This window comes from Aspergillus ochraceoroseus (assembly GCF_002846915.1).
Source record: "Aspergillus ochraceoroseus IBT 24754 chromosome Unknown P175scaffold_4, whole genome shotgun sequence".
In the NCBI taxonomy this organism is placed as follows: Eukaryota; Fungi; Ascomycota; class Eurotiomycetes; order Eurotiales; family Aspergillaceae; genus Aspergillus; species Aspergillus ochraceoroseus.
In genome coordinates, this window is record NW_024468479.1 from 1,040,185 (window position 1) to 1,066,853 (window position 26,669).

Genomic DNA, 26,669 nt, shown 5'->3' on the forward strand with positions numbered 1-26,669 from the left:
TCGGAGAGGTTTCCTTCCCTTTCCGGTTTAGCGTAAGGCCCCTCCGGTCATGTCGGATTTAGAGGTTTATCCGACGGGGATCAACGATATTCCGTGTATATATATATAATATATTTATCTCCAGTATATTCGCTCTCCCACCTGGCAAGTATCTAGGAAGCGAGAAGGCGTTACAGCATAGGCTCGGAACTAATGATGCGTCTATTGAATCTGTCGGATATACCCTCCGAATTACTCAAACCGCCCATACAAGTTAAGTTCCAGACATAATATTTATATAATGGGAAGGGGAACCTCAACCTCTAGGTACTTTCATAACCCGGATTCACTTCGACGACACCCAAAATGATATCATCCATCAGGAAATTGGTATGCTGCGCCAGAAAGCCCCGGTCTCCCGCTTGTTCCGTCAAACTCCAGCCACAACATATCGGTGAAGCGTCAACCAGAGCGTCCGATGCACCGCCGTGTCCTATGCTTAACGATGTTCCTCTGGAGATTCTGCAACTGATATTTCCTTTGATACCGTTCCTCTCGCAGGTCTGCCTTGCACTCACCTGCAAACCTCTCTACCGACTATTAGGCCACGTTCTCAAGGACGATAGACTAGCCTGGCCGAGAGCGCTGGCCATGAAAACATATGAGGTCCCATTAAACCAACCAGATCATCTCCGAAACCAGCTGCTACTCCTCCTTGAGGACGACCGCTGGCTGTATTGCTCATGGTGCCTGAAACTCCATCCACATGCCTTATTCCTGCGTTTAGACTGTGGGAAAGACTCCCCCCCGTCTTTACACCGAACATGCATTCATAGCGCTGGAGTCGTGGACCTGTGCCCCTGCCTCTCCTTGACGTTTTTTGACCGAATCCGACTGGAGGAGTGGCTACAAACCGGGCTGGCGGATACCATCACCCGTTCCCCGCGTGTTCATCAGGCATTCCAGCTGTCAGTTCTGGATGGACAGCGATATCTCCTACACCAGTGTTCCATAACAGACCATAAGTATGCGTTCGTTAGGATTTTTATGAAGATAATCCTTGACGAAGACGGATTGCTGGTGGTCCGAACAAGATATTATGTGCGTATGTGCATGAATACGCCCCAGCCGGATCCTCGAGTATTAGCATCATTATTGATTCCTCCCCGCTATGTGGAACCAGTATTTATGTGTCCAGATTTTGACATCCTCACATTTATACGGGATCCAAGGCTCTGGACAAGCAATACCTGTCATGTTTGCCCGGCAACTGCATACATCATTAGTTGCGCAAATGATGGAGGATATGTTCTTCAGTGTACACGGAGTTTAGGGAGAATGGAAGAGCCTAAATATTATGCTTGGAATAGAGGCTCTCGTAAACGTCCGGATAGTTATCTGCGGGTTTGGTATAAGCTCAACAGCAATGGGGGGAAGACTTAGTATTCATAAAATATTCTATCAAGAATTTCGCTAACCTCAGCAATATATGCTATCATGACTCTATCTACTTCTGGTCAGTTATTTATACCACCAACGTCCTTGGGCTTTACTGGCAGCTACTAGGGAGAGATAACCAAGCGTTAAAAATTTCCACAATACGAATCAACAACTACTTGAGATTTCCACCATAAGAACGGGGCAAGCCTTAGAGATGGGCTTGAAAATCGGAACTGGTTGGACAATCGGTGATAAGCCAACTACTGTGATAATAACTAGGATAGCTACCTTTGTCTCCCACCTCGTCTACTAGCTATCTCGTTCGAAACATCTTCGACATCCTGAAGAAGGGAGAAAGATTGTGAACTCGTCTTAGCTTCGCCCGGAGGCTACTAATCACCAGCACTGCGTAGAAGTGCGAGTTCATCGCTGGTGGCCCTCCCCCCATCAGCGTGACCGCGCCAAAGAGGATCATTGGGTTGGGAGGTCCTGCTGCCCTCACCGAAACCGAGTATCAACGATATCTAAATGTTGTCCAAAGGGTTCGCCGTGATTGACACTTTGCTCCCGGCGCGCGACTTCTGCCTCTCGCCGACTGGCAGCTTCCTCCCGGTCTGCAGCTCCTTTCTCCCGGCGTCTGGCCTCTTCCGTGGCTTTCAGAAATGCATCCTCCTTCTCCTTCAAGCTAGTTTCCCGGCTCTTAAGATCCGTCAGCAACTTCTGAACCTCAGAAATAGTCTCGTTCATCGAGGCCAACTCGGTTTCAGTGGATGGATTGGCTTCGTTCCCTTCCTGCGGCCACAGGCGAGGAAACTTGCGCTTGAGCCAATCCTGTGCTGGACTTAGTGCTACCAGTATAGGCAGCAGGAAACCTACCCACCATCGAAAGTCGGCCCAGTTGAGTGTGCGATGGATCAGTTTAGTGTTTGGAATTTATGGGATTCGACTGGATCTAATATACATACAGAGGCATACCCTTTTGTTATCGGTCATGCTACTTACTATAGTTACAGGCCGCACAGCAAGCGGGGCTCCGGTCCAATCCGGCCGAACTCGACCGCGGCGTTGGTGGTAGGATTTCTCGGGAATGTCAAGTGAATCAATCACATCCCCAAGATTTTTACCAATATGCTAGGAGATAGCTCGATGCCCGAAGAACCCCGGCGGAAAAGAGTTCGCAAGGGAACGAGGAGCTGCTGGGAGTGTAAGCAAGCATCATCCACCTCCGCTACCAAGCCTGAGATTTGACGGTGAACAGGTAAGCGGAGAAAAATCAAGTGCATCCCATCTCCGGATGTCTCGATTTGCGCTGGCTGTCGAGAAAGAAACACGCCATGCGTGCGTCAGGAGTATGTGGACGACCCTGCAGCCCATTCTGCGGACGACTCCGCGCTGGCTCGGCGTGTGGCCAGGGTAGAGTCGTTACTCGAGACCTCTAGTGGACAGTATCACCCGGGGCCAAGTTGGGGAAGTGAGTCTTCCTGGATCCCTTGCTGCGAGGCCAAAGGACCCCCGGTCTCTCTTTGCATCGCCGTCGACTGGTTCGGGGGTGCAGGGCGCGGTTGGGCCTCCTCCGGCCGGAAAAGTTGAGATTCTACGCCAGCGGTTGGCTGCGATGTTGCCGTGCCAGGCAGACGTGGATTGTCTGCTTGCGTCGAGCCACGGATGGTGGCTGCTCCAGCAACATATCATGCCCCATCTCCCGGACTTGACTGAGAATGACGTTCATGGGTTGTTTAATGTCTGCGCGGTGTCAGAACAACATCCGATGGCTATCGCCCGACTACTTCTTTGTATCGCGATCTGCATCCAGTAGCTGCCCCCTGGAACGGATCTGGGAAAACTGCAAACGACGGTACTACTTCGCGAAATGATGCGTGGCATCCATGACTTTCTCCTCAAAAACGTCACGTCGGACGACGAGCTGGCGGGAAATGTGGAGAGCGTTGAATGTCTTGCACTGCAGGGAATGTACGAGGTCAATGCTGGCAACCTGCGAAGATCCTGGCTTTCATTTCGCAGAGCCATCACGATAGCCCAGCTTTTGGGCCTGCACCGAGGGGCTGTGAATTCGTCCGAGGATCTGGTAGAAACGAAACGCCATCACTTGTGGTATCAGATTTCGAGAGGAGTCGGTATCCCACCACCCCTGATATACAGATAGAATCATTTGCTGATCTCCACTAGGAACGTTACTTGTCGACCTTACTCGGCCTACCATCCAGTACCGGATCCGCGGGGTTTCCTTTCGATGCTGCTGCTGCTGCTGCTGCTTGGCTCTCGCCGGAAGATCTCTATCACAAGAATTTATACCATATCTCCGGCCTCATTCTTGCTCGTAACCAAGAACCTTGTACGCATTCCTTCTCCACTACTCAGAGAATTGGGGAACAGCTCGATGCGCTCGCAGCGCAAATGCCAGCGGCCTGGTGGGAAATACCTCGCACCATACTAAACACGCGCACCAAAGAAGCCTCAGCCCAGTTCGAGCGAATCATGTGTCAAATCTGGCATTTTGAGCTCGCGACGCTGGCTCATCTACCATTCATGCTACGCGCGGCCACTGACCGACGATACGAATACTCGCACATCTCGTGCCTAGACGCCAGCCGAAATCTGATCAAAAGGTGGATTGCAATCCACCAGAGCCCGCGCACGACCCTGGTCTTCTCCAACCTGCTCGAATTCCAGACCTTCACCGCCGCGACCACTCTCGTTCTGGGGCTCCTGGCTCCGCAGAGAAGAAGCACCGATCCGGACGTGCTCCAGGCGCGGCTGGATGATTCGCAGCTGGTGGAGACGGTCCTTGAGAGTTTCGAACGACTCCCGCGGCAGGGCCGGGGGGGGGGGGGATGACCGTGAGCGCTCAGAGCGTGTCGGTCATCCGCACGCTTCAACGGTTTCTCCACCACGGAACCGCATCTGACCGACTGCGTCTGGAGATTCCGTTTTTTGGAGTGATTCTCATTGCAGGCAGCGGGGCCGTGCAGCCGCTGCAGGGGGAGCGGATTCTGGGGGGGAATGCAGGCCACGGTTCTTCTTCTTCTTCTTCCTTAGACCCGGATGGTGTGGATAGCAGTGCATGGACATTCGAGGAAAGCGACATGATATTCTTTGACAGCTTGGTGAATACGGATTTGGAGGGGAATTGGATGTTGTAGAGTCAATTGGTACCTAGGTCGTTAAGCTATGCTATAGAACATCTATCCTTCACATTACTCCATACAAATCCAGCATTCATAATACTGTATAACTAGTTAGAGAGGGGGAATAGGAAGAGCAATCGGCCGAATTCACCGACTACAGACAGACAGACAGACAGACAGACAGACAGACAGAGGAGCGGCGGAACGGCGGAAGAAACCACTGCTACCTACATCTATAAGAATCCATCTATGAAACCCGTCTTACTCTTCACTCACAAACATACACACACAACCAACCCTTCCTCATTCCAATCCTCAATCCTCACCAAACAAAACAAGAGAGAGAGAGAGAGAAGAAAAAAAAAACTACCAACATGTTCAAACAAAACACCGCAAGCATCAGCGCCGCAGCAGAAACCCACATCGCCGCATACGCCGCCGACATCACCTCCCCCGCCTACCAAAGCACCGTCGAGCGCGCGACCAAACTATCCACGTACTACCTACCTCCCGTCGATATCCTTCTTCGCAGACGGGACCATCACCCAGTTATCGGATGCATCGCAGTACGTGGCGCTGATCGCGGGCCCGCTGGATCGGATCCGCGGGCTGCCGGAAGTCATGGCGCACCGGGTGGGGGCCGTCAGCGAGAACAGCGCGCTGATCTGGCTGACGTTGCGGGTGGAAGGGGTGGAGATGTGCAATGTATATTTTTTCCGGCGGATGGGGGATGGCAGTCAGGGGTTTGATGGGGAGATGTGGTTGTTGAGGCTGTTGGAGAGACACAGAAAAGAATAGGTAGATGGATGGATGGTTCAGTACTCTGTACTCTGTATGGAGTACTCTGTACTGGAGTGTTTCAGCAAAGACTACTAAGTAGTAGTGTTTACTGGTTCAGTGTTTACCGTTGATGGGAATTATGGATAGCTTAGGGTTAGTACAGGATGAGGTATACAGATCGGTAACTATTTATAAATCTCGATCCAGGTCTGTCTAGACCTAATTTAGGATTTTGTAACTTGGACTAAGACTTGTAACAATTAGTTTAACCAAGACTTAGACTAGACTAACTGGTAAATTAGCAACTCGTAAATTAGCAACTACATAGTGCAAAAGGGTCTGGGATCTCGGTGTCAGTCAGTTCACATCCCATCATCATCCATCCAAAACTCTCGAAATCATGCAAATTCACAAGCTGCGGTGGGCCCTTACAGGCCTTGTATCCGTGTCTTCTGCGACCGCGACCCCCAATCAAACCAAGGGAATCGATGTGTTCGAGATCCAACTTCCGGTCAACTGGAAGACCGCCGTCGCGGACGGGGTGGAGTTTATCTACGTCAAGGTAAGATTATTGACCCAACGATTGACGGATAACATATGTAACTACCGATTGGTTCCCTTATTGACCGCGATGCTTCACAAGGCCACGGAAGGGATCAACGTTCAAAACCTCCGCTTCCCCTTGCAGACCCAGGGTGCGGTCGCGGCGGGTGTGCTCCATGGCGCAGTCCACTTCGCAACAGCAGCGGAAAGCAGCGGTGCCGCCCAAGCAGACTTCTTCATCGAACATGGAGGAGACTGGACGCCAGATGGACAGACGCTCCCCGGGGTGCTCGAGATGGAAGGCAATATCGCGGGGAAGCTCTGTCACGGTGGCATGACGCCCACGGAAATCACGGACTGGATGCTCGATTTCTCCCACACGTACCAGCTGCGGACGGGGCGCGCTCCGATGCTGTTTCTGTCTGCGAAGTGGTGGGCGCAGTGTGCCGGGAATAATGCGACCTTGGGCGCGGATCATGCGTTGTGGTTGGCGAATTGGGCGGATGAGATGGGCGCGTTGCCGGTGGGCTGGACGGAGGCTGCGTTCTGGCAGTATGCAGGGCTGAGTGAGAATCAGGGCGAGGCCGATGTATTTTTTGGCAGTCTTGAGGACTTGGTACGGTTTGCAATGGGATGATTATACAACTACCTACTATTCACTACTATTTACTACTATTTACTACTATGTAGTTAGGATGTATGATTGCCTATTTAGGCATAGTTCATGGCAGCTTAGTAATCTTGCGGGGAGATTTCATTTTTTTTTGCATTTACATTTCACTTCACTTCACTGTGAAGCTGCCTAATAATCAACCATTGTCTCTTATTCACATTTCCTCCCTTGAGCCTGCTTTCTCGCAATAATGGCATCAGACACAAACCCCCGACAATGTCTCGGAGTCGATTGCGACAAGCCCGCAGGCACGCTCCAATGCCCGACGTGTCTGAAGATGGGCACGGATAGCTACTTCTGCTCGCAGGACTGTTTTAAACGGAGCTGGGTATGCTCCTGCGTGCCATGTGCTTTTCTTTCATCTCAATACATGCTGATGCTGATGCTGACTGCGCGCGAAGAGCGAACACAAGGCTATCCATAAAACGAAGAGTAATTTCCTCACCAACCTCTTCCCTCCAAAAGTAGTTTCTGAACCAGACCCAGCTACGGGACAGTATAACCCGTTCCCCTCCTTCCAATTCGCTGGACCCCTGCGCCCGGTATATCCATTATCGCCCTTTAGGACCGTCCCCAAGGCTATCCCGCACCCGGACTACGCCAAAGATGGCATTCCCCGATCAGAACAGAAGTTTGTGGGCCGACACAACATTACCATCTTGAATAAGGAGGAGCAGGACGGCATGCGGAAAGTATGCCGACTCGCGCGTGAGGTCCTCGATATTGCGGCACGAGAGCTGAAGCCCGGTGTGACTACCGACTACATCGACGAGGTGGTCCATAAAGCTTGTATTGAGCGCAATGTACGTGTGGTGTGGGACATGGCGGGGTGATTTGGTCAATGTCCCGAGAAACTGAACTCTCATCTAGTCTTATCCGTCACCCCTTAACTACGTTCACTTCCCCAAGTCGGTGTGCACCTCCATCAACGAGACCATCTGTCACGGGATTCCGGATCAACGCCCGCTGGAGGATGGCGATATTATCAATATCGACGTCACTTTGTACCACAATGGCTTCCACGGTGATATCAATGAAACCTACTACGTCGGCGAGAAGGCGCGATCGAATCCTGACGCCGTGCGCGTTGTGGAAACGGCCAGAGAATGCTTGGACCAATCCATCGACATCGTCAAGCCAGGGATGCTGTTCCGGGATCCCGGCAATGTGATCGAAAAGCATGCAAAGAGCCGCAACTGCAGCGTGGTCAAGAGCTACTGCGGCCACGGTATCAACCAGCTGTTCCACTGCGCGCCCAACGTTCCTCACTACGCCAAGAACAAAGCCGTCGGAACGGCGAAGCCCGGAATGTGCTTTACGATCGAACCGATGATCAACATCGGCACCCATCGCGACCGTCTTTGGCCTGATGACTGGACCAGCACCACAGCCGACGGATCCTTGTCGGCTCAGTTTGAACATACTCTTCTCGTTACCGAAGATGGTGTCGAGGTTCTGACCGCCCGTCTGCCAGACTCACCGGGTGGACCCATTCCCATGCCGGCAGAAGCTTGATTCCCCTGAGGTCTTTACATAGTGCTAGAATCAACGAATAGAGTAATGAATTCCCAAATGTCTCCACGGCCATTGCTGCAAAGAACCCATTCAGCGGTATCTCAGAAGTCAACCCCTATCCTTGTCAAGGTCGTTAAACGCCCTTACTCTCCATGTCTTGAGTCGGTAGCATCGAGGACCTAGCCTAGTCCAGAACGTACCTACCTACCAACGACATAGTATAGGACTCGGAGAGTGGCTGCGGAGCCTCCCGCTTCCAAGATGTTGATGAAGCCAATCAGAGAGCCGAGATTCGTTTTCGCGGGGATTCTTATCATCACATAAGCGGGAAGCAATTATGGATTAATCATATTTTTTTTTCTTAAACTGCCGTTCTCCTGGATTGTGGCCGGGCAGCATGTCTCCAGATCGAACTCCAGAAGAAACATCCCCGTTGCTAGGGCCTCAAAGCAACGGGAATGCATCCTACTCCTCCATAGCCCAACCTGGCTCCGAGGCCGATCCAGCATTAGCGGAGCTGGGAAGTTCCTCAAGCCATAACCTCGCATATATTATTCTCGCCGTTTCAATTGGCGTATGTGCTCTTCTGTGTCGAAGATTTTCCGGACTAAACGCTAAAATTTTTGCCTAGGTGTTCCTGTCCGCCGCTGATCAGACAATTATCGTCGCTAGCTATGGAAAAATTGGCAGTGACCTTGAAGCGCTGAATTTAACTAGCTGGGTTGCTACATCCTACTTCTTGACCTTGACCTCTTTTCAGCCGCTATATGGCAAACTCAGTGATATCTTTGGCCGGAAGGCGTGTTTACTATTTGCCTATGTTGTTTTCGGTACGGGATGCTTGTTTTGTGGTCTTGCGCAGAACATCCACCAGCTCATTGCTGCTCGTGTATGAACATACCCCAGATAAACCCTAAAAAAAAACTATATACTAAGAGAACATCATAGGCATTCCAAGGTATTGGAGGAGGTGGCATGACTACAGTTGTGAGCATCCTGATGAGTGATATTATTCCCCTTCGCGAAAGAGGTGTTTGGCAAGGCATCATCAATATTATATGGGCATCCGGTTCAAGTATCGGTGCACCTTTGGGTAGGCAGCCTTGATTCCTCTTTTTTTTTTTTTTTAAGATTTTACCATACTGATAAGTCGCAATAGGCGGGATTTTAGCTGACTATATCGGCTGGAGATGGTATGATAGTCGCACTCCCTTTCGATGGAAATTCTGACTCGTAGTATGTAGGTCATTTATTGGCCAATTTCCGCTATGCATTCTCGCTTTCCTCGCCGTGACGGTATTGCTGGACCTACCAGTTCGAGAGACCAGTCACTGGAAGACCAAGCTCCGCCGTGTTGACTTCCCCGGGGCCATTGTGCTCATAGGGGCGACCGTCTGCTTTCTAATTGGTCTTGATAGAGGCAGCAATGTCTCCTGGACAATCCCGTTGACCGTAGTCTCACTCAGCGTTTCTGCCGGTCTCTTTGTGCTATTCGTTGTCGTTGAAATGTACTATGCCAGCGAGCCCTTTGCTCCAGGCCATATTATCTTCGATCGAGCGTTTTTCCCCAGCTATCTATGCAACTTTTTCAGTCTGGGAGGTTGGCTCGCTGGAATTTTCTACCTTCCGCTCTACTTCCAGGCGGTGGATGGAGTGTCCGCTACCGCAGCGGGCATACGTCTCCTGCCCTGCATTGTCTCCAGCGTCTCTGGATCCTTATTTGCAGGGTTTGTCATGAAATGGACCGGAAGGTTCTACTGGATGACGCTGATTGCATACCTCTGTCTCGTTTTTGGGCTCACCACTGTCTTCCTTTTCTCTGGGGGCGTGACGGAGAGTTTGATTCCAATGATTCTCGGGACGATGGTTTCTGCTTTTACAGTCGGCGTTGGCGGCACAACAACGCTGATTAGCCTGAGTATGTTCTTCGTCCCTTTTCTTCAACTATTTTTTTTTTACTGACTAGAGGACGCCCCAGTTTCAAACGCAACCCCCGAGGACCAGGCCGTCGTCACCGCCTGCTCATATCTCTTCCGGTCCCTTGGTTCTGTCATTTACATCTCCCTGTCTTCCACTGTGGTGCAACAGCTTCTACGTTGGCGTCTGAGATCGGCTTTGCACGACAGCAAGGATGTTGACAGCATTGTTGATGGAGTTCGACAGAGTCTTGACTTTATCAAGACCCTGGACCCCGCCGTCGCAAGAGTCGTTCGAGAATGCTATGGCTGGGCGACAAATAAGGGTTTCGCCTTTTTGATAGGGGTTGTCTCCTTCGCCTTTGTCAGCAGCATATTTATTCGAGAACGGAGTCTCTCGCGGTGAATGATATACAACATGGACAAGTATGGTATATGAAATGATGTTAGAGGGAATAAATATTCCTTCCTTTACGATTTCCTTCCAAAAAAAAGATGGGACTGTGTTCAAGATACTTTCGACGGTTGCAACCTATGTACACTTAGCTTACAGTGTGTGTCAACCAACAACTACACATAATAATGAATTTGCGCCACTAGTTCTATCTAGAATTGGTTACTGATCTACTCCAAATGAAACAGGTTGCAAATAAACAGGGGACCTCTCATCTACCTACAAATAGATCACTTATTAGAGTAAAGTACTTTGTATAGGGCTAACCAAAGGCGGTGATGATGATTTTGCCCTCCGCCTTTGGAAGCTTTTCCTTTCGCCGCAAAGACACCCTCAATCAGTCCACCGTCACTTACTTCTCAACGCCCACGCCGTGTTCTGTTGTCGTTCGCGTTCGGCTATCCTATTTTTGATGATAATAATGATTTTAATCCGTTAGACCATTTTTGCACTAATTATGTCCGAGTCACAGCCAAGACTGACTTTCGCCCGGTACCGTCCTCTTCTCTACCTTCTCTCCGGAGTCGCGGCGGCATACGCGCTTGTCTACCTTCGCAATCACCTCTTTTCATCCTCTGCATCTCAATCATCCCTCCGCCGTCGAAGAACTGTTCGTCGCCAGCGGCGGCACGAGACCGATGCAGCAGCCGTACCTGTCGACACCCCGTCCTCCCGAGCTATCGCCCACCTAGAACAGCTAGAACGCCAGAACGGAGTATACGGTACTTTCCGCATAGAGACCGAGGATGGCCGTCGGGTGGAAAGCGGACTGCTCCCGTCCCTCCTCGCAACGCGGGACCAGCTCATGGAGGAGGTCGGGGTTCCGCAAGCTCACGCTGAGCGGATGCGCGAGATGATGGAAGATACGTTCCTCGAATCGTTTCTGGCTTTGGACTTCCCACCAACACATACTCTGCTCGAGGGGAGTCCTGAGAGAGAATACTTGACGGAACAGCTTCAGCGACGTGGGATCTCCCGGCCTGGAATCGAGAGAGCGCTGGCACGCTTCAATGAGGACAGCAACTACGGAGAGGAACTGCGTCGGCGGCGGCAGAACGGAGAAAGAGTCACCTTATCGACCTCGACCTTTCCGGACGATTCCCCCCCGGTTCAGAACCTCGATGGGGGCGAAACGGTCGTTGATGACCAAAGTGTATTTTCATGGCGAGAAGGGAACAACGATTCCTTGCAGGCACGAGATGGCCAAAACCTGCTTAACCTGCTCTACCACATCGCGGAGGATCAAGCGAGAAAGGATGGGTATATCCACCGAGGGGTCACCTGTAATAGCTGTGGGGCCATGCCGATTCAAGGAATCCGCTATCGATGCGCCAACTGCATTGACTACGATCTCTGTGAGACCTGTGAGGCAATGCAGGTGCACATCAAGACCCATTTGTTCTACAAGGTTCGGATTCCGGCGCCGTTCTTGGGCAACCCCCGGCAATCCCTGCCAGTATGGTACCCTGGAAAACCCGCAATGCTTCCGCGCACCTTGCCACGCTCGCTAGCCAAACGCTTGATGAAAGAGACCAATTTCGAAGGAACGGAGCTCGAAGCGCTCTGGGACCAGTTCAGGTGCTTGGCGAGCCATGAATGGGCCGAGGACCCCAACCGGTTGTACATGGCCATTGATCGCAAAACATTCGATCGGTGCTTCGTTCCAAACACCTCTCTCCGCCCGCCACCGCCAAGTTTGATCTATGACCGCATGTTTGCCTTTTATGATACGAACGGAGATGGCTTGATTGGGTTCGAGGAGTTCCTAAAGGGCCTTGCCAGCTTGAATAACAAGAGCAACGATGAAAGGCTGCGTCGCGTCTTCCGTGGCTACGACATCGACGGAGATGGGTATGTTGAAAGGAAAGATTTCCTCCGGGTGTTTCGAGCATACTACACCCTCAGCCGAGAGCTCACCCGGGATATGGTTGCGGGGATGGAGGATGATTTTCTGGAAGGCGGTGCCCGGGACGTTGTGCTTGGAAGTCAACCCATCAGCTCAGCTTTCCCTGGCAGTATCCCATCTGGAGAACCCTCAAGAACTGGTGAGGGAAAGCGGATGAACCAATATGGCGACATGGAGGTCACCGACAACGAGGGAGTGCTTCGACCGGACGGCAATGATACCGGGGACCGACACTCCGTTGTTGGTGAAGCGGCCGTTCGCCGTCAATTTGGGCGATCACAGCCGCTTGTTCCTGTCACAGTTCGGGTGGCGCCTCCCGCAGGATCTAGCGCTGCGCATGCTTCGGGGAGTCAAAGTAGAAGAGATGCCCGTGATGAGAACGGAGATGACGAAGACGTTCACGACAACGAGACAGACAGCTTCTCCGCCGTGAGCGACCGTTGGCCCCCACCGGAGCATATTCAAGAGGAAGATATTGTCAATGCCCTGGGGGCCTATGTTCCTCTTCAGGAGGTTACCGACCCCGTGGACCGGGCGCGCATCGGCACGGCTGTCTATAACCGGATGTGTGACAACGGCCAAAGACAGGCGGAATACGCTCGAAGACAGGGCATTGACGAGCGGTGGAGAAGGAGAGCATTTTACACCGACGAAGAAGATGGGGGCACTGCCCCGGATGGATATCACAGTGAATCCGAGGTGAGTGATGCCGCCGAGGAGGATGACGGTCTCGATGAATCACAGCCGGACTACGAGTCTCACCCGCCGTCCCCACGTTCCCGATCATCGTCCAAGGTGCGGTTCCAGGACGACCTGACCGATGACTACGAAGTGAGATCGAACCCGTCAACGTCCTCGCGGAGCATCCTCGTAGGTGAACGATGGGGAGGGTTTGAGGTGCCCGAGGTGGAGAGAGACGTCGGAAAGGAGATCTTATATCAAGTCACGCAACAGGGGTTCAATGAAATCCTGGATATCATGTTCAAGCCCAAAGAAGATCTACTCATGGAAGTCTATCGGACCCGCACTGAACGCAAAATCTGGGCCCACGAGATTGAAGTCGCAGAGCAAATGGACGCTCAGAACAGGGCCGACCGCGAGAATATGCAAGCCGCGGGCGAGGGCACTGAAGGTGCACCGGGCCCGGGCACATACCATACCAGACCTCTTGACGAGCTTCTCAACCGGGCAGGCTATGCTCTACGCAGCCCTACCCTTGAAGCTCAAGATGGGCCTGTCCTTGCCCCTCCCTCCGGCGGCGACTTGCGAGTCCCCGTCCAGGAGGACACCGATGAGGAGGATAGCGACGCAGACGACCTCCGCCGACCTACCCATCTTGCCAACCCCGAAGACGACGATGACAACGCGCAATCACCCATCTCTCCACTAGGACGAGCAGACGACTTCGTGCTCTCTCCTACCCCACTCTCTCCCACTACTCTCCCTGTCATGGAAGAGCTTACCACAGACCTCGACTACGACCCAACACTCCCCCAACACCGTCCAAACGACGACCTCCCCAGAACCCACCACCACCACCACGCTCCCACTACCACCACGAACCCCCCCCTCCTTCACCCCAACGGCAGCGCCACCACCTTCCCGGCCCCTCCCTCACTCTCCCCCTCCTCCCCAGACGCCGAAGCCACCGCTCCTAAGCGCGCCCCATCCCCAATCCAACCTCTCCCCGCCGCCCAATCGTCGTCATCGTCATCGTCATCATCTCTCCCGAACCGCCAAGGTCCCACGCTCCCGCCGCCCCCGCAAACCCTCTCACGCTGGGCTTACCTCAACCGCGTCGAGCGAGAAGCCAAGGAGCGCGGCGGCACGGGCGCCAAACTGAGTTTCGATGAGTTTTCGCGCCGCATGGCTGCGGACCGGGGGAGGAGGCTAGCGTTCGTAGCTAGTTGGATTGAGATGGCTAGTTTTTAGTTCTATTTTTTTTTTTCCTTTCCTTTCTTCTTCTTCTTCTTCTATTACTGGTTTAGGTACTGTACTATACTTACTTTACATACTTTACTATACTATACTATGCTATGTATTCTATTCCATATAGATAATGTATGTATCTAGTAGTAGACCGGGAATGTGTAGTAGTTACTCTAGTTCATAGTGTATATAGTACATGTAGTGTAGTGTATACCAGGACTTCCAACCTACAGTAATAGTTCATCATATCCTATCATATCCCATCATACTATATTCTACCATATTACACCAATATAATTGAATAAAAGAAACAGGAACAGCGATGAATTAATCCCAGTATTTAATCACCCCTTCTAAACCGCCCGTAACCACCTTACTGGTTTCCTGCGGATGCCAGTCCAAACAAGTCGTGGCGCCGCCCTCCTTGCCACTCGCCATGATCTTATGGTACATTTTACCCGTTTTCCAATCCCAAAAGCACACGTAGCCCGCACTGTCGCCGGAACAGATAAACTGGCCGTCGGGCGAGATCTTCAGATCGATGCCGTAGCCGGCGTTGTTATGGCCCCGGAAGCTCTTTTTGCGGTTCTGGCGGAACTTGTCCGTCGCGCCGTACACGACGATCTGGTTGTCGCCGGACTGGAAGGCGACGTATTTCCCGTTCGGGTGTGGCGCGGACCGCGTCAGCGCGAACATGTATGGCTCGGCGATGAATTTGATGGGGACGGGGATGCCGTATTCCCAGGCACGGAGGGATTTGTCGTCGGAGGTGGAGATGAAGCGGCGGTTGCGGTCGACGAAGGTGAGGGTGTTGATTGCGGCGAGGTGGTGGTCGTATTCTTGGACGAGTTCGCCCGAGCGCGTATCGAATTGGACGATCTTCTTGTCGGACATGCCGGCGAGGAATTCGTGCGAGAGCTCCGGGTTGGGGTTGAACCGGATGACGTGCGGGGTTTTGCCGGTGCTGAAGCGCCCGATGCATTTGCCGTATTCCGTGTCCCAGAGTTTCATCTGGCGGTCGTACGAGGCTGTGAGGAAGGTCTGACCCGTCGGGTGGAAGTCGCTGTCGGTGATCGCCTTCGAGTGGCCCGAGAACGTGCGCAGCAGCTCGCGCGAGTGGTACACGTCCCAGATCTTCGCCTTGCCGTCGGCCGCGGATGACAGAAGAAGGTGGCCAGAGTTGGGGAAGAACCGCAGAGATGTAATGGCCTTGGTGTGGGATTTCCACGTGTGGATGAGTTTCTTGGGTACGTAGTTCTTGGTGCTGCCTGGGGGTTTCTTGAGGTCGATATCCAGATCCTGCGGAATGTGCATATATGTCCGACCCAGGTAGTCGAACTGCTCGGAGCCGTGGAATTCGGTGCTTTCCACCTTCGATGTGTCGTCCTGGTAATCTGTCGCTTCCTTGCTCATAGCCGCCATGGGAGCCATCCCAACCTGTTGCTCTTCTTCCTCTTCGGCATCGACCTCGATCAATTCCTCGTCGCTCGCAAGTTCCTCTTCAAACACCTGGTCATCTTCCTGGTACTTGGCCCACGGACCCAGATACGCGCCTGCGCCCTCAACAATACTCGAATCGCCTTTCCTTTGCCGCTTCGCCCGCAGCGCTGCCGACGCCTCCTTCGATGGCTTCATCTGCACCACATCCCGGCCACCATACTGAGCAGCCTGGTCGAGGTCTCCAACAAACTGGCCCGGAAGCGTGGGGTTGCGGGTATAACCCAGACTCTGGAACGTGCGATGTTGTACAGCGAAAGTGGCCTCGCTAATAGCAGCTTCTTCGGCAAACCCAGTCGGCACATTCTTGCGCTTCAATCCGTTCCCTGCGCCCGCGGGTTTGAAAGGATTCGAGGGCCCTTGCGAGGGGCGCGAGAGATCATCGTATGTCGCGTTGTATGTGAGAGCTTGGGATGAGGTGTTGGCGAGCATCATCTGCATATGAGCTTGATCCTGTAAATCTGTTAGGCACCTAGCCATGCATCCCCGGATCAGAACATATGGGAGGGACCAAACCTCTGTATTCACTTCTGGCGCAGCGACGATCTTGGTGGAGGTCGTCCCTGGGGCCGTGGGAGCGTCATCATCGCTGGAGTCGTAGGAGCCTCCCAAGATCGAGGCCATTGTGCATGGGCCTCGGGGGATGAAAGATCGAGAATGGAGGAGAGGGTCAAATAAGTTGTCTGATGCAGGAGTTGGAATTCGGCGTCCAAATGGGAAGAAGTCAAAAGAAGTTTTTACAGGTGTCGGTAGCACCAACTGCGCAAAAAGCGACACCAGTTGGCGATCAACGCCGAAACAAGTATTGAAAGCTATCTGGTGGAGCTTTTTTAACTACCTCGAATTTCTTACACAAGGTCGTTTACGAAATGAGGATTGTCATCCCTAAGGGTATCGGAAGCTCTTCATTGTAACACCGCTGGAGGTATATACAGGCATGATTTGAACACATTTAACATCGAATCGAACATCAACGAGTTCCAATAAACTTGAAAAAAAAAAAGAAAAAAAAAAATTAGAAGAATCGCACACAAAGCAACACATAGCTCCAAAAGAGACAAGGAAACAAAATTGAAAAAGAACAAGTCACATCTTCATGAGGTTTCACCGTCAAGCCTCTTCGCAAGCCCAAAACACCGGGATGGAAATCGCCCGTCCTTCAACCCTCATCAATACCCGTTGAGAATCATGGTCGTATCACATATTAGGTCACCTCCCCTGGTATAGGGCCCTAACACAACTGCACGGCGTCGCGGATGATTCGTGTCACTCGGGTGAGGATCACCCGTTATTCAACATAGAAGCACCACGATTTCGCCGCACGGTCGGGAACCCTGCTCAACCTCGCTTCCCCCCCCCCGGCCTTGAAAGCACATTACGCGAACATGCTCACTGCGGCCGGCCGTATTGCATAGCGTGTTCGGTCTCGCCGCGAAGTCAGTGAGACTCGTCGCGGATCAGAGCGACGATCATGCTGTACAGGTAGAAGAAGAACATCAAGAGGTGGAAACCAAGCTTGATGAAAGATTCCTGGCATGCGGTGTTAGTGTGCGTTTCCTCCCCCCCCCTTTCCAACTCATGACATAATTGTTGTGTAATGAATGCATACCTTCTTATGAACATTAAGCTTGCGGAAGATCTCAGTCGCATCCAAGAGGTGCTGGTTATCGAAGATCCTGGACGAGAGGAGGCGAAATTAGCAACGGTTGGAGGACCAACGCTTTCTGCGCCTTCCGGAGCGATAGACGGACGGGTCACGTACTTCTTAGCGTTGAAAGCCAACAGTGGCAGGTTCAGAATGATGGCCAGCCAGTAGCCATTGATCAAGAAGAGGAAGGTTAGGAAAGCGTGGACACCAGCTTCGGGGATGATGTAGGCGTTGAGACGGTTGCAGAGATCAATAGGGTTGATGTAGTCACTGCGACGACCGAAGCACAAACCAGATTAGCTCAAGTAACTCCACCAAATTACTCGTCGGGTCTGTTGCGAGCGCGCGGGGAGGGATGCACATGGGGACAAGAGCCGTACCACTCCAAGTCACTATACATGATAGTGAAGAAGACCTGTAGAAATAGGTTGACGGCGTTGATCAACACCGCCAGCAGGTAAAGCCAAGCTTCACCGGACATTGTGGGCGGAGAGGAGGGGGGAAAGGGGGAAGAAAGAGGGGAGAAAGCGAAGAAAGAAAAAGAGGTGAGTTAAAGGGGGTATGAGACAAGGGCTGAGCAGCACAAGACGGACGAAGAAAGGCGATGTGGATATCAGAAGTCGAGAAGAGGAGGAGAGGTTGGTGGTTGGTGGTGTGGATTCAGACCGACGGAGGAAAATGGCGTTTGCGCTGGTTTAGCGGGCGGTGAGACGAGATTTAGAGAAGAGTCCTCAAAAAAGGAGAAAAAAAAACTAAGAAAAAAACGAAGGGTGGATATGAATCTCCTGGACCGAGAGAAATATTGAATCAAAGTTGTTTAAGCTCGAGAATGGGAGATTTTGAAGCTGTGGTTCTTCTGGTGCTGGTCATCGTCAGCTTCAGTGCCGCGGGGATCACGTGCTTCTCTCTCTGATCTTCCTATCCAGCACAAGAAGAAGAATATGGCTACACAAGAGAAAAGACGCACTTGTCTTGGTTTTCAGAGCTATATACACTTGTTCGACTCATCTATGACGAAAAAGAAAATGATAGTTACTTCACATTATCATGTCAACATTAAGACCCAAACCGCCCTGGAGACGGAAATCGAGAGACTCAAAATCGCAAAAACACAGCTAAAGAATACAAAAAAAAAAAATAAAGCTACTACGACATATCGTAGCATCAATCACCGCTTCTCAACAAGCAAGAGATGCATCGCTGCATATGCAATCACAAGGAACACCCCCGAGATGATGGCGAGCCCGATCACATCGGTCCAGAGGGCCAGGGTATCAAATCCAAAAGCGCTGAGAATGGACGCGCCCGGAACCTCAATGTCGAGACCATACTTGTGGTCGATCAAGGTCAGATACGTCACTTCGTTGACAATCAAAGCTTCGAAGCCGTAGTGAAAGATAGAAAGCTGCAGCTGGTTAGCTCATGTTCGGGGAGAGAAAGGGAGAAACTGACGGCTTGCAACCACAACGCAGATGGGGGAATCGCGTCATGGTTGAGTAAAAGACCAGCGAATAAGAGACTGAACAGCATCACCAGACTTCCAATCAGGTTAGCCACACCCCCATCGCGGAACACAATCCCGATGAACAAGCAGATCGTAGCCGCGGCGAGATTGAAAAGGACCAAAACCAAAATGAACCGGAAAAACTCGGGCCACGCGGGGATCAGTCCTGTCATTGGGTACACGATGATACCCATAATGATGGGCGGGAGGAGCCGCAGAGGAACAATGTCGAACACCACCTTGGCCGCGAAATAGGTCACCGGATGGTAGTAGCCATTGGCGCGTTCCCTGACAAAGAGAAGACGCTCCGCTGAGAACACAGTAAGACTGGTCAAGGTGCTGAAACCAAACAAGGCGAGAACGAAGAAGAAAAGGCCGAGCCGATTCTGGAATCCCTTGATGTCATCCGTGAGTCCGTAGAAGAGAAATCCACACAGGACGGCCAGGAGGATAGAGATGGCATAGTGGGTAAGCATGAGCATCGGGTTGCGGTAAAGGTTTTTCCATGTGCGTTGCGATAAGATAATGAACTGTCGACCAAGGCTGATGCGCGCGTAACCCTTGGTGACGGTAGTAGCATGAGGAGCGGAAGGAATCTCCGGGTTCGCGGATCCGTTGGCAGCACGGGCGTTCTGAATTGCGATAACAATCTCGTCGCGCACAGAGCGCGCGACATTGGATGCCGCATAGTGCGCAACCATCATGTCGAGGTCTGTCTGGCCGGGTGCGGCCGGAAGAAGGTGGTCTGGGTCATCGAGGACCTGGGAAGGAGCATGACCGTGCTGGCGCGAGAGCCGGAGCCACTGTTGGGTTCGGTTGCCTCCTTCATCCATCTCTTCGGTGTCTGCGTCCTCCTCGTCGGTTCGTGGGGTGGGCGGAGCATCTGGGTCTCTGCGCCGGGAGTAAAGCTGACGATCCTGCCGTTGCTTGAGAGAAACCCTGCGTTTACTCTTGGGCCGGCGAGTGTGTTCAATAGTGCTGCTCGAGTGCTCCTCAAAGCTTGCATTGGATGCGCTGGCGACGGACTTGACTGCTCTCAGACTGCTTGAAGCGGTCTTGGGAGGATCCCCATGAACTTCCAGTAGATGAGGCTCCTCTTCGTCACTATGGAAATGACGAGCGCTAGCATGCATAGTGAGGTCCACCAAGTAGTCGGCGATATTGAACCCCGGCGGGCAAGAGTATCCGGCTTCATCAAAGTACTGCTGGCAGGTCGAGAATGGGCCAGAATAGACGGTCTTGCCCTGGCCGAGGAGAATCAGCCTGTCGAAGAGAGCCACGATGTTGGATCGCGGTTGATGGATGGTGAAAATCACGGTACGGTTGTAAGTCTTTGCGAGGGTCACAAGACACTCCACCACATTGAACGCGTTGAAAGCATCCAGTCCGCTGGTCGGTTCATCAAGGAACAAAATGCTTGGGCTGGTGACGAGCTCGCAAGCGATTCCAACGCGACGCTTTTCACCCCCGGAAATGCCTCGGCCTGGGCCTTCCTCGGAGCCAATGAGCTGATCTTTGATGTGGAAAATCCCAAGTTGCTTTTCGACTTCGAACACGCGCTGTTCTTTGGCACCCCGACTCATGTCTCGAGGAAGACGTAGCAAGGCGCTAGTCAGAATAGTTTCGTGGACAGTCAAGGTGGGGAGCATGGTGTCCTCCTGGTCCACGAAGCCGATCATATTCTTGAACTGGGAGTCCTCCACTTTCTCGCCGTTGATATAGAAATCGCCTTGCACCGTGCCCCGCTTGTTCTTGCGGGCTAGCAGGTCGAGGAAGGTTGTCTTGCCGGCACCGGAAGCGCCCATAATAGCCGTAATCTGCCCTGGCCGTGCTGCACCTTGGATGCCAGAAAGGATTTCCTTTCCATTCACGTGGTATGACACATTGCTCCAGTACAAGGCGGCAGGGCGGTGCTCAGCCAAAAGTTTAGACGCTTCATCGTCTGAGTCTTCCGTCAGGGGTAACTGAATACGGCCATGGTACGCTCGGCGAGATTGATACCACAGCCCCAGAATGACGGCGACCACAAACAGGGAACAGCCAGCAATGACGCCGGCGATAAGCGGGGTATTGATCTGTTTAACGGGGCGCGTATATCCTGGGACGTCTGTTTTGTAAAGACACTCGCCCGAATTGCACTTGAGCGTAATACTTTCATCTCCAAAGATGCTTTTGATCAAATCATCCATAGCCGGTTCCTGGAACCGGCTGCCATCCTGGGAGCCACCACCAATGGTGGACGTGGATTCAAAGGTCGCCGGACCCTTGATAGACTGTGTGAGGAACTCTCCGATATCGATGGAACCTTCCTCGCCACAGAGCATTCGCCCTGGAATGCACTTGCACTGGATGTTATCGCAATGGTAATGGGTCTTGTTTTGATTGTAGTTGGTTTGCAGATCCCAGGTGCACGTATCCAAGCCACAATAAAACGACTCGACGTGGTCGACCCAGAACTGGAAATTGCAGGATTTATCCTCGGCTGCACAGGAGAAGGTTACCTGAGGTTTGCGCTCCTTCAACAGATCCAGAATCTTCCGGTTTGTTACGTCACAGATCTGGAAATTTTCGTTCACCGTTACGCCTTGTTTGTAACACACTCCTCCTTCGCCCTCGGGCATCATGGCATTGCAGGCATCGTCGGTTTTGCAGACGTTGCAGTTAATGCCCTCCCAGCCATCCTTACATTCACAGTACTTGTCTTGCCGGGGATTCCGTTGATGCCCATCGGCCAGTGATCCGCAGACAGGTTTCGAGCAGTCATCGCCTCCAAATCCAGGTGGACATACGCATTTCCCCGAATATTTATCGCAGGAAGCAAACTGGGTGCATTGGAAGGCATCAAGCTGGCAGTTGAAACAGGGCGGACAGTCGCCCGGCCGATCATCGAAGGCGGAGAACAACCCAGATTCGAGGTCGGGCGCGGAGTAATTTCCTTTTGCCGTAACAGACGTCGTAGATAGTGAGAGAGCAAGCGCTATAGAGAGACTCAGAGGCGACTTTAACCGCATTCTGCTGGGGATGCGCAGCAGTGGGTGAACTAGCCGCGATCTCGCACGGGGGATGGAGGCGGTGCGGAGTCGGGAGTCAGGAGTGACGAAATTGGGGGGGGGGGGGGGAAGGGGGAGGGGAACTTAGAGAGAGACAGAAGGGAAGAACAAAGCCAAGAATGAAGAAAGACTCAGATGGAGAAATGAGCAGGCAGAGAGAAGAGGAAGAAGAAACAAGAACAGAGAGGTTGGAGGAGAAGAAGTCGAGAACAGGCCAGTTGATTGTTGTTGTTGGGGTGCCTGGGGCATCATTGCGGAATCTAGTACGGAGGAAGCAGGGTATTTCACCGTGACATATTTATTCATAAACTTGTTTATTATTATATTCTATCGACCTGAAATATGTATTTATACTCTATAGTTCTCTATCTCTATTTATGTATACTCAGTCCATCAAAATATCTTCGCGAGATCTGGAGTCCCGTTTGTCCCAAATAGGAAATCTCCGCTGGTCCCACGTGACCATGGCCGCCATGGCTTGTCTTGAACAGGGCGTAAAGCTTCCAAAAAGTACAAAAACACGTATTTCAGGCCATGGTGGAATGGTGGTAATTGATTGAAAGGATCTCCTCTTAAAAGTGTCAGTCGCCATCATGGTTCAAATCAAAGACTTCGCTGTGGAACAAGTATGGAACCTGATCCTCCCCGCATTGTATGAGACTATGGACTGATTGTCTGGGGATACTCAGTGGATGGACAAATATGAAGCCCAAGCCAAGTACAATGTGGCAGAAACCTGTTGCGCTTCTGTGTCTGTGAAAGATCTACAAGAACTCTCAGAAGATGCCTCCTCTGATCCGCTGGACTTTTCTACCAAGCTCACATATGGGGCAATTCGTGGCTCCGAGAGACTGCGCACCACGCTCGCCAATCTATATTCCGTGAGGACACCAACTCCACTGCCTTCTGATAACATCTTGATCACCGCTGGCGCTATCCAGGCCAATTTCCTCGTGCTGTATTCGCTGGTGGGCCCTGGAGATCATGTTGTCTGTCACTACCCCACGTATCAGCAGCTCTACTCCGTCCCCGCGTCTCTGGGCGTGGAGGTGAGTCTATGGAAAGCGAAGGAGTCGGATGGCTGGAAGTTGGACCCTAGCGAGTTAAGGGCGCTCATCCAACCAAACACTAAGCTCCTGATTCTCAAGTAAGCTTTTCGTGGCTTCATACCTACTACAGTCGGGTCCAGCCTATCTAACGCGGGTCTACATAGCAATCCCCAAAACCCCACGGGAGCTATCATCCCCCAGGACACCTTGGAGGAGATTGTGGAAATCGCACAGAGCTCTTCGGTCTACGTTTTCTGCGACGAAGTGTATCGACCGATGTTTCACTCCATCACCCCAATGGAACCCGGCTTTCCGTCATCGGTGTTGTCGCTGGGGTATGAGCGCACAATTGTCACAGGGTCCATGTCCAAGGCCTATAGCTTAGCGGGGATCCGGGTGGGATGGATTGCCTCTCGCGACCAATCTGTGATAGAGACGTGTGCCTCCGCCCGGGATTACACCACCATCTCTGTCTCCCAGCTAGACGATGCCGTCGCCAGCTACGCTCTAGCCCCCACCACGATCCATGCACTGCTGAAACGGAACCTCGAGCTCGCCAAGGTCAATATTACGATCTTGGAGAAGTTTGTCGAGTCCCATCGGTGGGCGTGTGATTGGGTCAAGCCCCGCGCGGGTACGACGGCCTTTGTGCGGTTCAACAAGATGGGTAAGCCCGTGAACGATACGGCGTTTTGTGAGATGTTGCTGGAGCGGACTGGAGTGATGTTTGTGCCGGGTCGGCTGTGTTTCGGGAACGGGGAAGATTTCGCAGGATATGTGCGAATTGGGTATGCTTGCGAGACCCATGTGCTGGAGCAAGGATTAGAGGCTCTACGGGGGTTTCTGGAGGACGAATACGAGCATGTGCCCGTGGTGAAAAAAAGGTCTGTATAGCCCAAGGGGGAGAGTGATCATATCTATATATATAATCGACGTCTCTCAATACAAGACGATCATCAATCAACACTCCACCCTCCTTCTTCAGCAGATGACGATTTTCTGGTTCATTTTGTCTTTTACAACTCCTTTTTGAGTCTCGGGTTCTCCGGTTAAGCTGCATCTCCATCCATCCGATGCATAATCCCTTGCAATTCGAATATAAATCCTTACCAACAATAGCCAATCCATCCCCTTGAAAAAGGGTCAAAGCTGTTCCACCTCGACTTGCCGCCGCCGCCCGCACAAACCGAGGCATTATTGGACTCCGCATTCCAACATTCACCAAGTTCGTTCGCTGAGACTAACATCGTCTCTCCTCTTCTTCCCCAGTTCTTTGGTTTTACCCCTTTCAGCCATCATGTCGTTCTTTCTCCCGGCCTCCTTTCTTTGTCTATCCCTGCTGTCCCCTCTGCCTCTTGTCTTGTTGACCGCTGCCCCTAGAGCCAGTGTCCAGTATAGAGCTCCTACCTAAGAACCCTTTGCGGGAATCAATCATTTCACTAATGCCTATTCCACTACCATTAGGTATGGCCATCTTACATCTTGTGTGCTGGATCTTGCGCCCACTAACCTCAATCAACCGTAGACCTGCCCCTGTCCCTCGCCGCTCCGGCCCTGGCGACCACTTTGGCCTACCTCAACGCAAAATACTCTCTGTTTTATGATGCCAAAATATTCAAGGCGCTTTTCAGGTCCATCACTTCCTCGCGCCTGGCCTTACGCCGCGATACCCTGAACCTCTTCTATACCCTGGAACGCTATGCCCGGGACGCGTCCTCCAAAGACCGTCCGTTTCTCGTATATGACGGCCGCTCATGGACCTTCCATGAAACATATGTGATGGCCCTGCGCTATGGCACTTGGTTCAAGACGGTACATGGTGTCCAGCCCAAAGAGATCGTAGCCGTGAACCTGATGAACTCGGCCACTTTCATTTTCGTCTGGCTTGGCTTGTGGAGTATCGGAGCTACACCCGCCTTCATTAACTATAATCTTTCGGGAACCCCACTGAGGCACTCGCTGTATACCTCCACCGCTCGCCTGCTCATCGTGGACGAAGAGGTGCGGGCCTCGTTCCCCCCCGAGCAGATGGAGATATTTGCCGCTCCTGAGTTCCGCGAGGACGGGGGTTCTCTCGAGGTCGTTTTCCATACCCCGGAGATGGAAGCCCAGGTGCTGCAGACAGAGGCGATTCGGGAGGACGACACGGCGCGCAGTGGGCAGCAACTGCGCGATCTGGCCGTCCTGATCTACACCAGCGGCACGACGGGGCTGCCTAAACCGGCGATCGTCAGCTGGAGGAAATGCTGGTCCGGAAGCGTTTTTGTAGGCAGCATTATAGAGCTGGGGGAAAACGACCGTGTCTTCACCGTAAGTCTTCCTGCGATGATCTCGAAAGGTTGTTTTTTTTTTCTTTCGAATAGGTAGCTTATGGAAAGATTCAGTGCATGCCGCTATATCACTCATCCGCTGCAGTCCTAGGATTTCTAGCCTGTTTGACGACTGGCGCAACCATCATAATTGGCCGCAAGTTTTCAGCCCGAACGTTTATGAGAGAAGCGCGCGAGAATGACGCCACCGTCCTCCAATACGTCGGCGAAACCCTGCGGTATCTGCTCGCCGTCCCCCCCCAGGTGGACCCGGCCACCGGCGAGGATTTGGACAAGAAACACGCCATTCGTGCAGTATACGGCAACGGACTCAGACCGGACGTCTGGAACCGCTTCAAGCAGCGGTTCCGCGTGCCGACCGTGGCTGAATTCTACGCGGCGACAGAGGGGACCTCGGGAACGTGGAACGTCTCGTCGAACGACTTTGGCGCAGGCGCCATCGGCCGCAACGGCCTCTTCAGCGGGCTGATGATTTCGCGGGGGCTCACCCTCGTCAAGGTCGACGCCGAATCCCAGGAACCGTGGCGGGATCCGCACACGGGGTTTTGCCAGGCGGTCCCCCGCGGGGAACCGGGCGAGCTGCTGTACGCGATTGACGCGGCCGACCCTGCGGAGACATTCCAGGGCTACTTCCGCAACGCCACGGCAACCGAGGGCAAGATTGTGCGCGATGTCCTCCGCAAGGGCGATGCCTTTTTCCGCACGGGCGACCTGGTCCGGTGGGATCGCGAGGGCCGCTGGTTCTTCTCGGACCGCCTGGGCGATACCTTCCGGTGGAAGAGCGAGAACGTGTCCACGAGTGAAGTGGCCGGCGTGCTCGGCGTGCATCCGGCCGTGCACGAGGCCAACGTGTACGGCGTCGCCCTCCCGAACCACGACGGCCGCGCGGGCTGCGCGGCCCTCGTCTTCACCCAGCAGCTGCACGCCCGCGATCCGTCCGTGCTGGTGTCGCCGGCGGCAGAGACGCTCCAGAGCCTCGCGACCCACGTGTTGCACAACCTCCCTCGGTTTGCGGCCCCCCTGTTCCTGCGCATTACGCCGCAGATGCAGGCGACCGGCAATAACAAGCAGCAGAAGCATGTGCTGCGGACCGAGGGCGTTGACCCGGGCTTGGTCGGGACAGACCAACTGTATTGGCTCCAGGGTAATACATATGTCCCGTTTGGGGCGAAGGACTGGAGCTTGCTTCAGGGGGGGCAGGTGAAGCTGTAGTTGGCACTCTCTCTCTCTCTCTCTCTCTCCCGATGGAGATTTGTTCTATATACTGTTAATAATTAAGCAATCACATAGTTATATAATATCATTTGAGA

General features: G+C 52.7%; 12 protein-coding genes across 12 annotated transcripts; 8 read left to right on the forward strand and 4 right to left on the reverse strand.

Annotated features, from left to right (window-relative positions):
• Positions 1–153: 153 nt before the first annotated feature.
• On the forward strand, positions 154–1,723 carry P175DRAFT_0501455 (uncharacterized protein). The gene has a single exon (XM_040897170.1). The coding sequence runs from the start codon at positions 346–348 to the stop codon at positions 1,420–1,422; it is 1,077 nt and encodes a 358-aa protein (XP_040752211.1). The 5' UTR covers positions 154–345; the 3' UTR covers positions 1,423–1,723.
• A 194-nt stretch (positions 1,724–1,917) lies between these two features.
• On the reverse strand, positions 1,918–2,302 carry P175DRAFT_0493143 (uncharacterized protein; the record flags this gene model as incomplete). The annotated part of the gene is made up of 2 exons (XM_040895943.1): positions 1,918–2,267; positions 2,296–2,302. The coding sequence occupies 2 exons, from the start codon at positions 2,300–2,302 to the stop codon at positions 1,918–1,920; spliced, it is 357 nt and encodes a 118-aa protein (XP_040752212.1).
• A 104-nt stretch (positions 2,303–2,406) lies between these two features.
• Positions 2,407–3,149, forward strand: P175DRAFT_0234338 (Zn(II)2Cys6 transcription factor domain-containing protein). Its single transcript, XM_040892658.1, has 2 exons — positions 2,407–2,623; positions 2,678–3,149. The coding sequence occupies exons 1-2, from the start codon at positions 2,548–2,550 to the stop codon at positions 3,007–3,009; spliced, it is 408 nt and encodes a 135-aa protein (XP_040752213.1). The 5' UTR covers positions 2,407–2,547; the 3' UTR covers positions 3,010–3,149.
• On the forward strand, positions 3,150–4,642 carry P175DRAFT_0234339 (fungal specific transcription factor domain-containing protein). Its single transcript, XM_040892659.1, has 2 exons — positions 3,150–3,550; positions 3,607–4,642. Exons 1-2 carry the CDS (start codon positions 3,290–3,292, stop codon positions 4,273–4,275), a joined length of 930 nt encoding a protein of 309 aa, XP_040752214.1. The 5' UTR covers positions 3,150–3,289; the 3' UTR covers positions 4,276–4,642.
• A 907-nt stretch (positions 4,643–5,549) lies between these two features.
• Positions 5,550–6,525, forward strand: P175DRAFT_0516453 (putative secreted glycosyl hydrolase; the record flags this gene model as incomplete). The annotated part of the gene is made up of 2 exons (XM_040898910.1): positions 5,550–5,907; positions 5,989–6,525. The coding sequence occupies exons 1-2, from the start codon at positions 5,746–5,748 to the stop codon at positions 6,523–6,525; spliced, it is 699 nt and encodes a 232-aa protein (XP_040752215.1). The 5' UTR covers positions 5,550–5,745.
• A 169-nt stretch (positions 6,526–6,694) lies between these two features.
• On the forward strand, positions 6,695–8,446 carry P175DRAFT_0501460 (methionine aminopeptidase MAP1). Its single transcript, XM_040897171.1, has 4 exons — positions 6,695–6,889; positions 6,963–6,993; positions 7,048–7,364; positions 7,432–8,446. Exons 1-4 carry the CDS (start codon positions 6,752–6,754, stop codon positions 8,074–8,076), a joined length of 1,131 nt encoding a protein of 376 aa, XP_040752216.1. The 5' UTR covers positions 6,695–6,751; the 3' UTR covers positions 8,077–8,446.
• Positions 8,301–10,632, forward strand: P175DRAFT_0557513 (putative MFS multidrug transporter). The gene is made up of 6 exons (XM_040900774.1): positions 8,301–8,650; positions 8,708–8,965; positions 9,025–9,169; positions 9,236–9,269; positions 9,321–9,994; positions 10,055–10,632. Exons 1-6 carry the CDS (start codon positions 8,474–8,476, stop codon positions 10,396–10,398), a joined length of 1,632 nt encoding a protein of 543 aa, XP_040752217.1. The 5' UTR covers positions 8,301–8,473; the 3' UTR covers positions 10,399–10,632.
• A 149-nt stretch (positions 10,633–10,781) lies between these two features.
• Positions 10,782–14,392, forward strand: P175DRAFT_0523686 (EF hand domain protein). The gene has a single exon (XM_040899331.1). It carries the CDS (start codon positions 10,904–10,906, stop codon positions 14,282–14,284), a length of 3,381 nt encoding a protein of 1,126 aa, XP_040752218.1. The 5' UTR covers positions 10,782–10,903; the 3' UTR covers positions 14,285–14,392.
• Positions 14,393–14,414: 22 nt separating this feature from the next.
• On the reverse strand, positions 14,415–16,473 carry P175DRAFT_0501463 (WD40 repeat domain-containing protein). The gene is made up of 2 exons (XM_040897172.1): positions 16,295–16,473; positions 14,415–16,231 (listed from the first exon to the last, which is right to left on the reverse strand). The coding sequence occupies exons 1-2, from the start codon at positions 16,400–16,402 to the stop codon at positions 14,609–14,611; spliced, it is 1,731 nt and encodes a 576-aa protein (XP_040752219.1). The 5' UTR covers positions 16,403–16,473; the 3' UTR covers positions 14,415–14,608.
• A 742-nt stretch (positions 16,474–17,215) lies between these two features.
• On the reverse strand, positions 17,216–17,907 carry P175DRAFT_0509355 (cornichon family protein; the record flags this gene model as incomplete). Its single annotated transcript, XM_040898418.1, has 4 exons — positions 17,216–17,308; positions 17,388–17,454; positions 17,541–17,696; positions 17,807–17,907. 4 exons carry the CDS (start codon positions 17,905–17,907, stop codon positions 17,216–17,218), a joined length of 417 nt encoding a protein of 138 aa, XP_040752220.1.
• Positions 17,908–18,313: 406 nt separating this feature from the next.
• P175DRAFT_0516460 (putative ATP-dependent permease ADP1) lies at positions 18,314–22,455 on the reverse strand (the record flags this gene model as incomplete). Its single annotated transcript, XM_040898911.1, has 3 exons — positions 18,314–18,831; positions 18,879–21,929; positions 22,444–22,455. 3 exons carry the CDS (start codon positions 22,453–22,455, stop codon positions 18,595–18,597), a joined length of 3,300 nt encoding a protein of 1,099 aa, XP_040752221.1. The 3' UTR covers positions 18,314–18,594.
• Positions 22,456–22,502: 47 nt separating this feature from the next.
• On the forward strand, positions 22,503–26,571 carry P175DRAFT_0557519 (putative long-chain fatty acid transporter; the record flags this gene model as incomplete). Its single annotated transcript, XM_040900775.1, has 7 exons — positions 22,503–22,606; positions 22,670–23,127; positions 23,194–23,902; positions 24,149–24,254; positions 24,410–24,493; positions 24,555–25,339; positions 25,393–26,571. Exons 1-7 carry the CDS (start codon positions 22,574–22,576, stop codon positions 26,569–26,571), a joined length of 3,354 nt encoding a protein of 1,117 aa, XP_040752222.1. The 5' UTR covers positions 22,503–22,573.
• Positions 26,572–26,669: the final 98 nt, after the last annotated feature.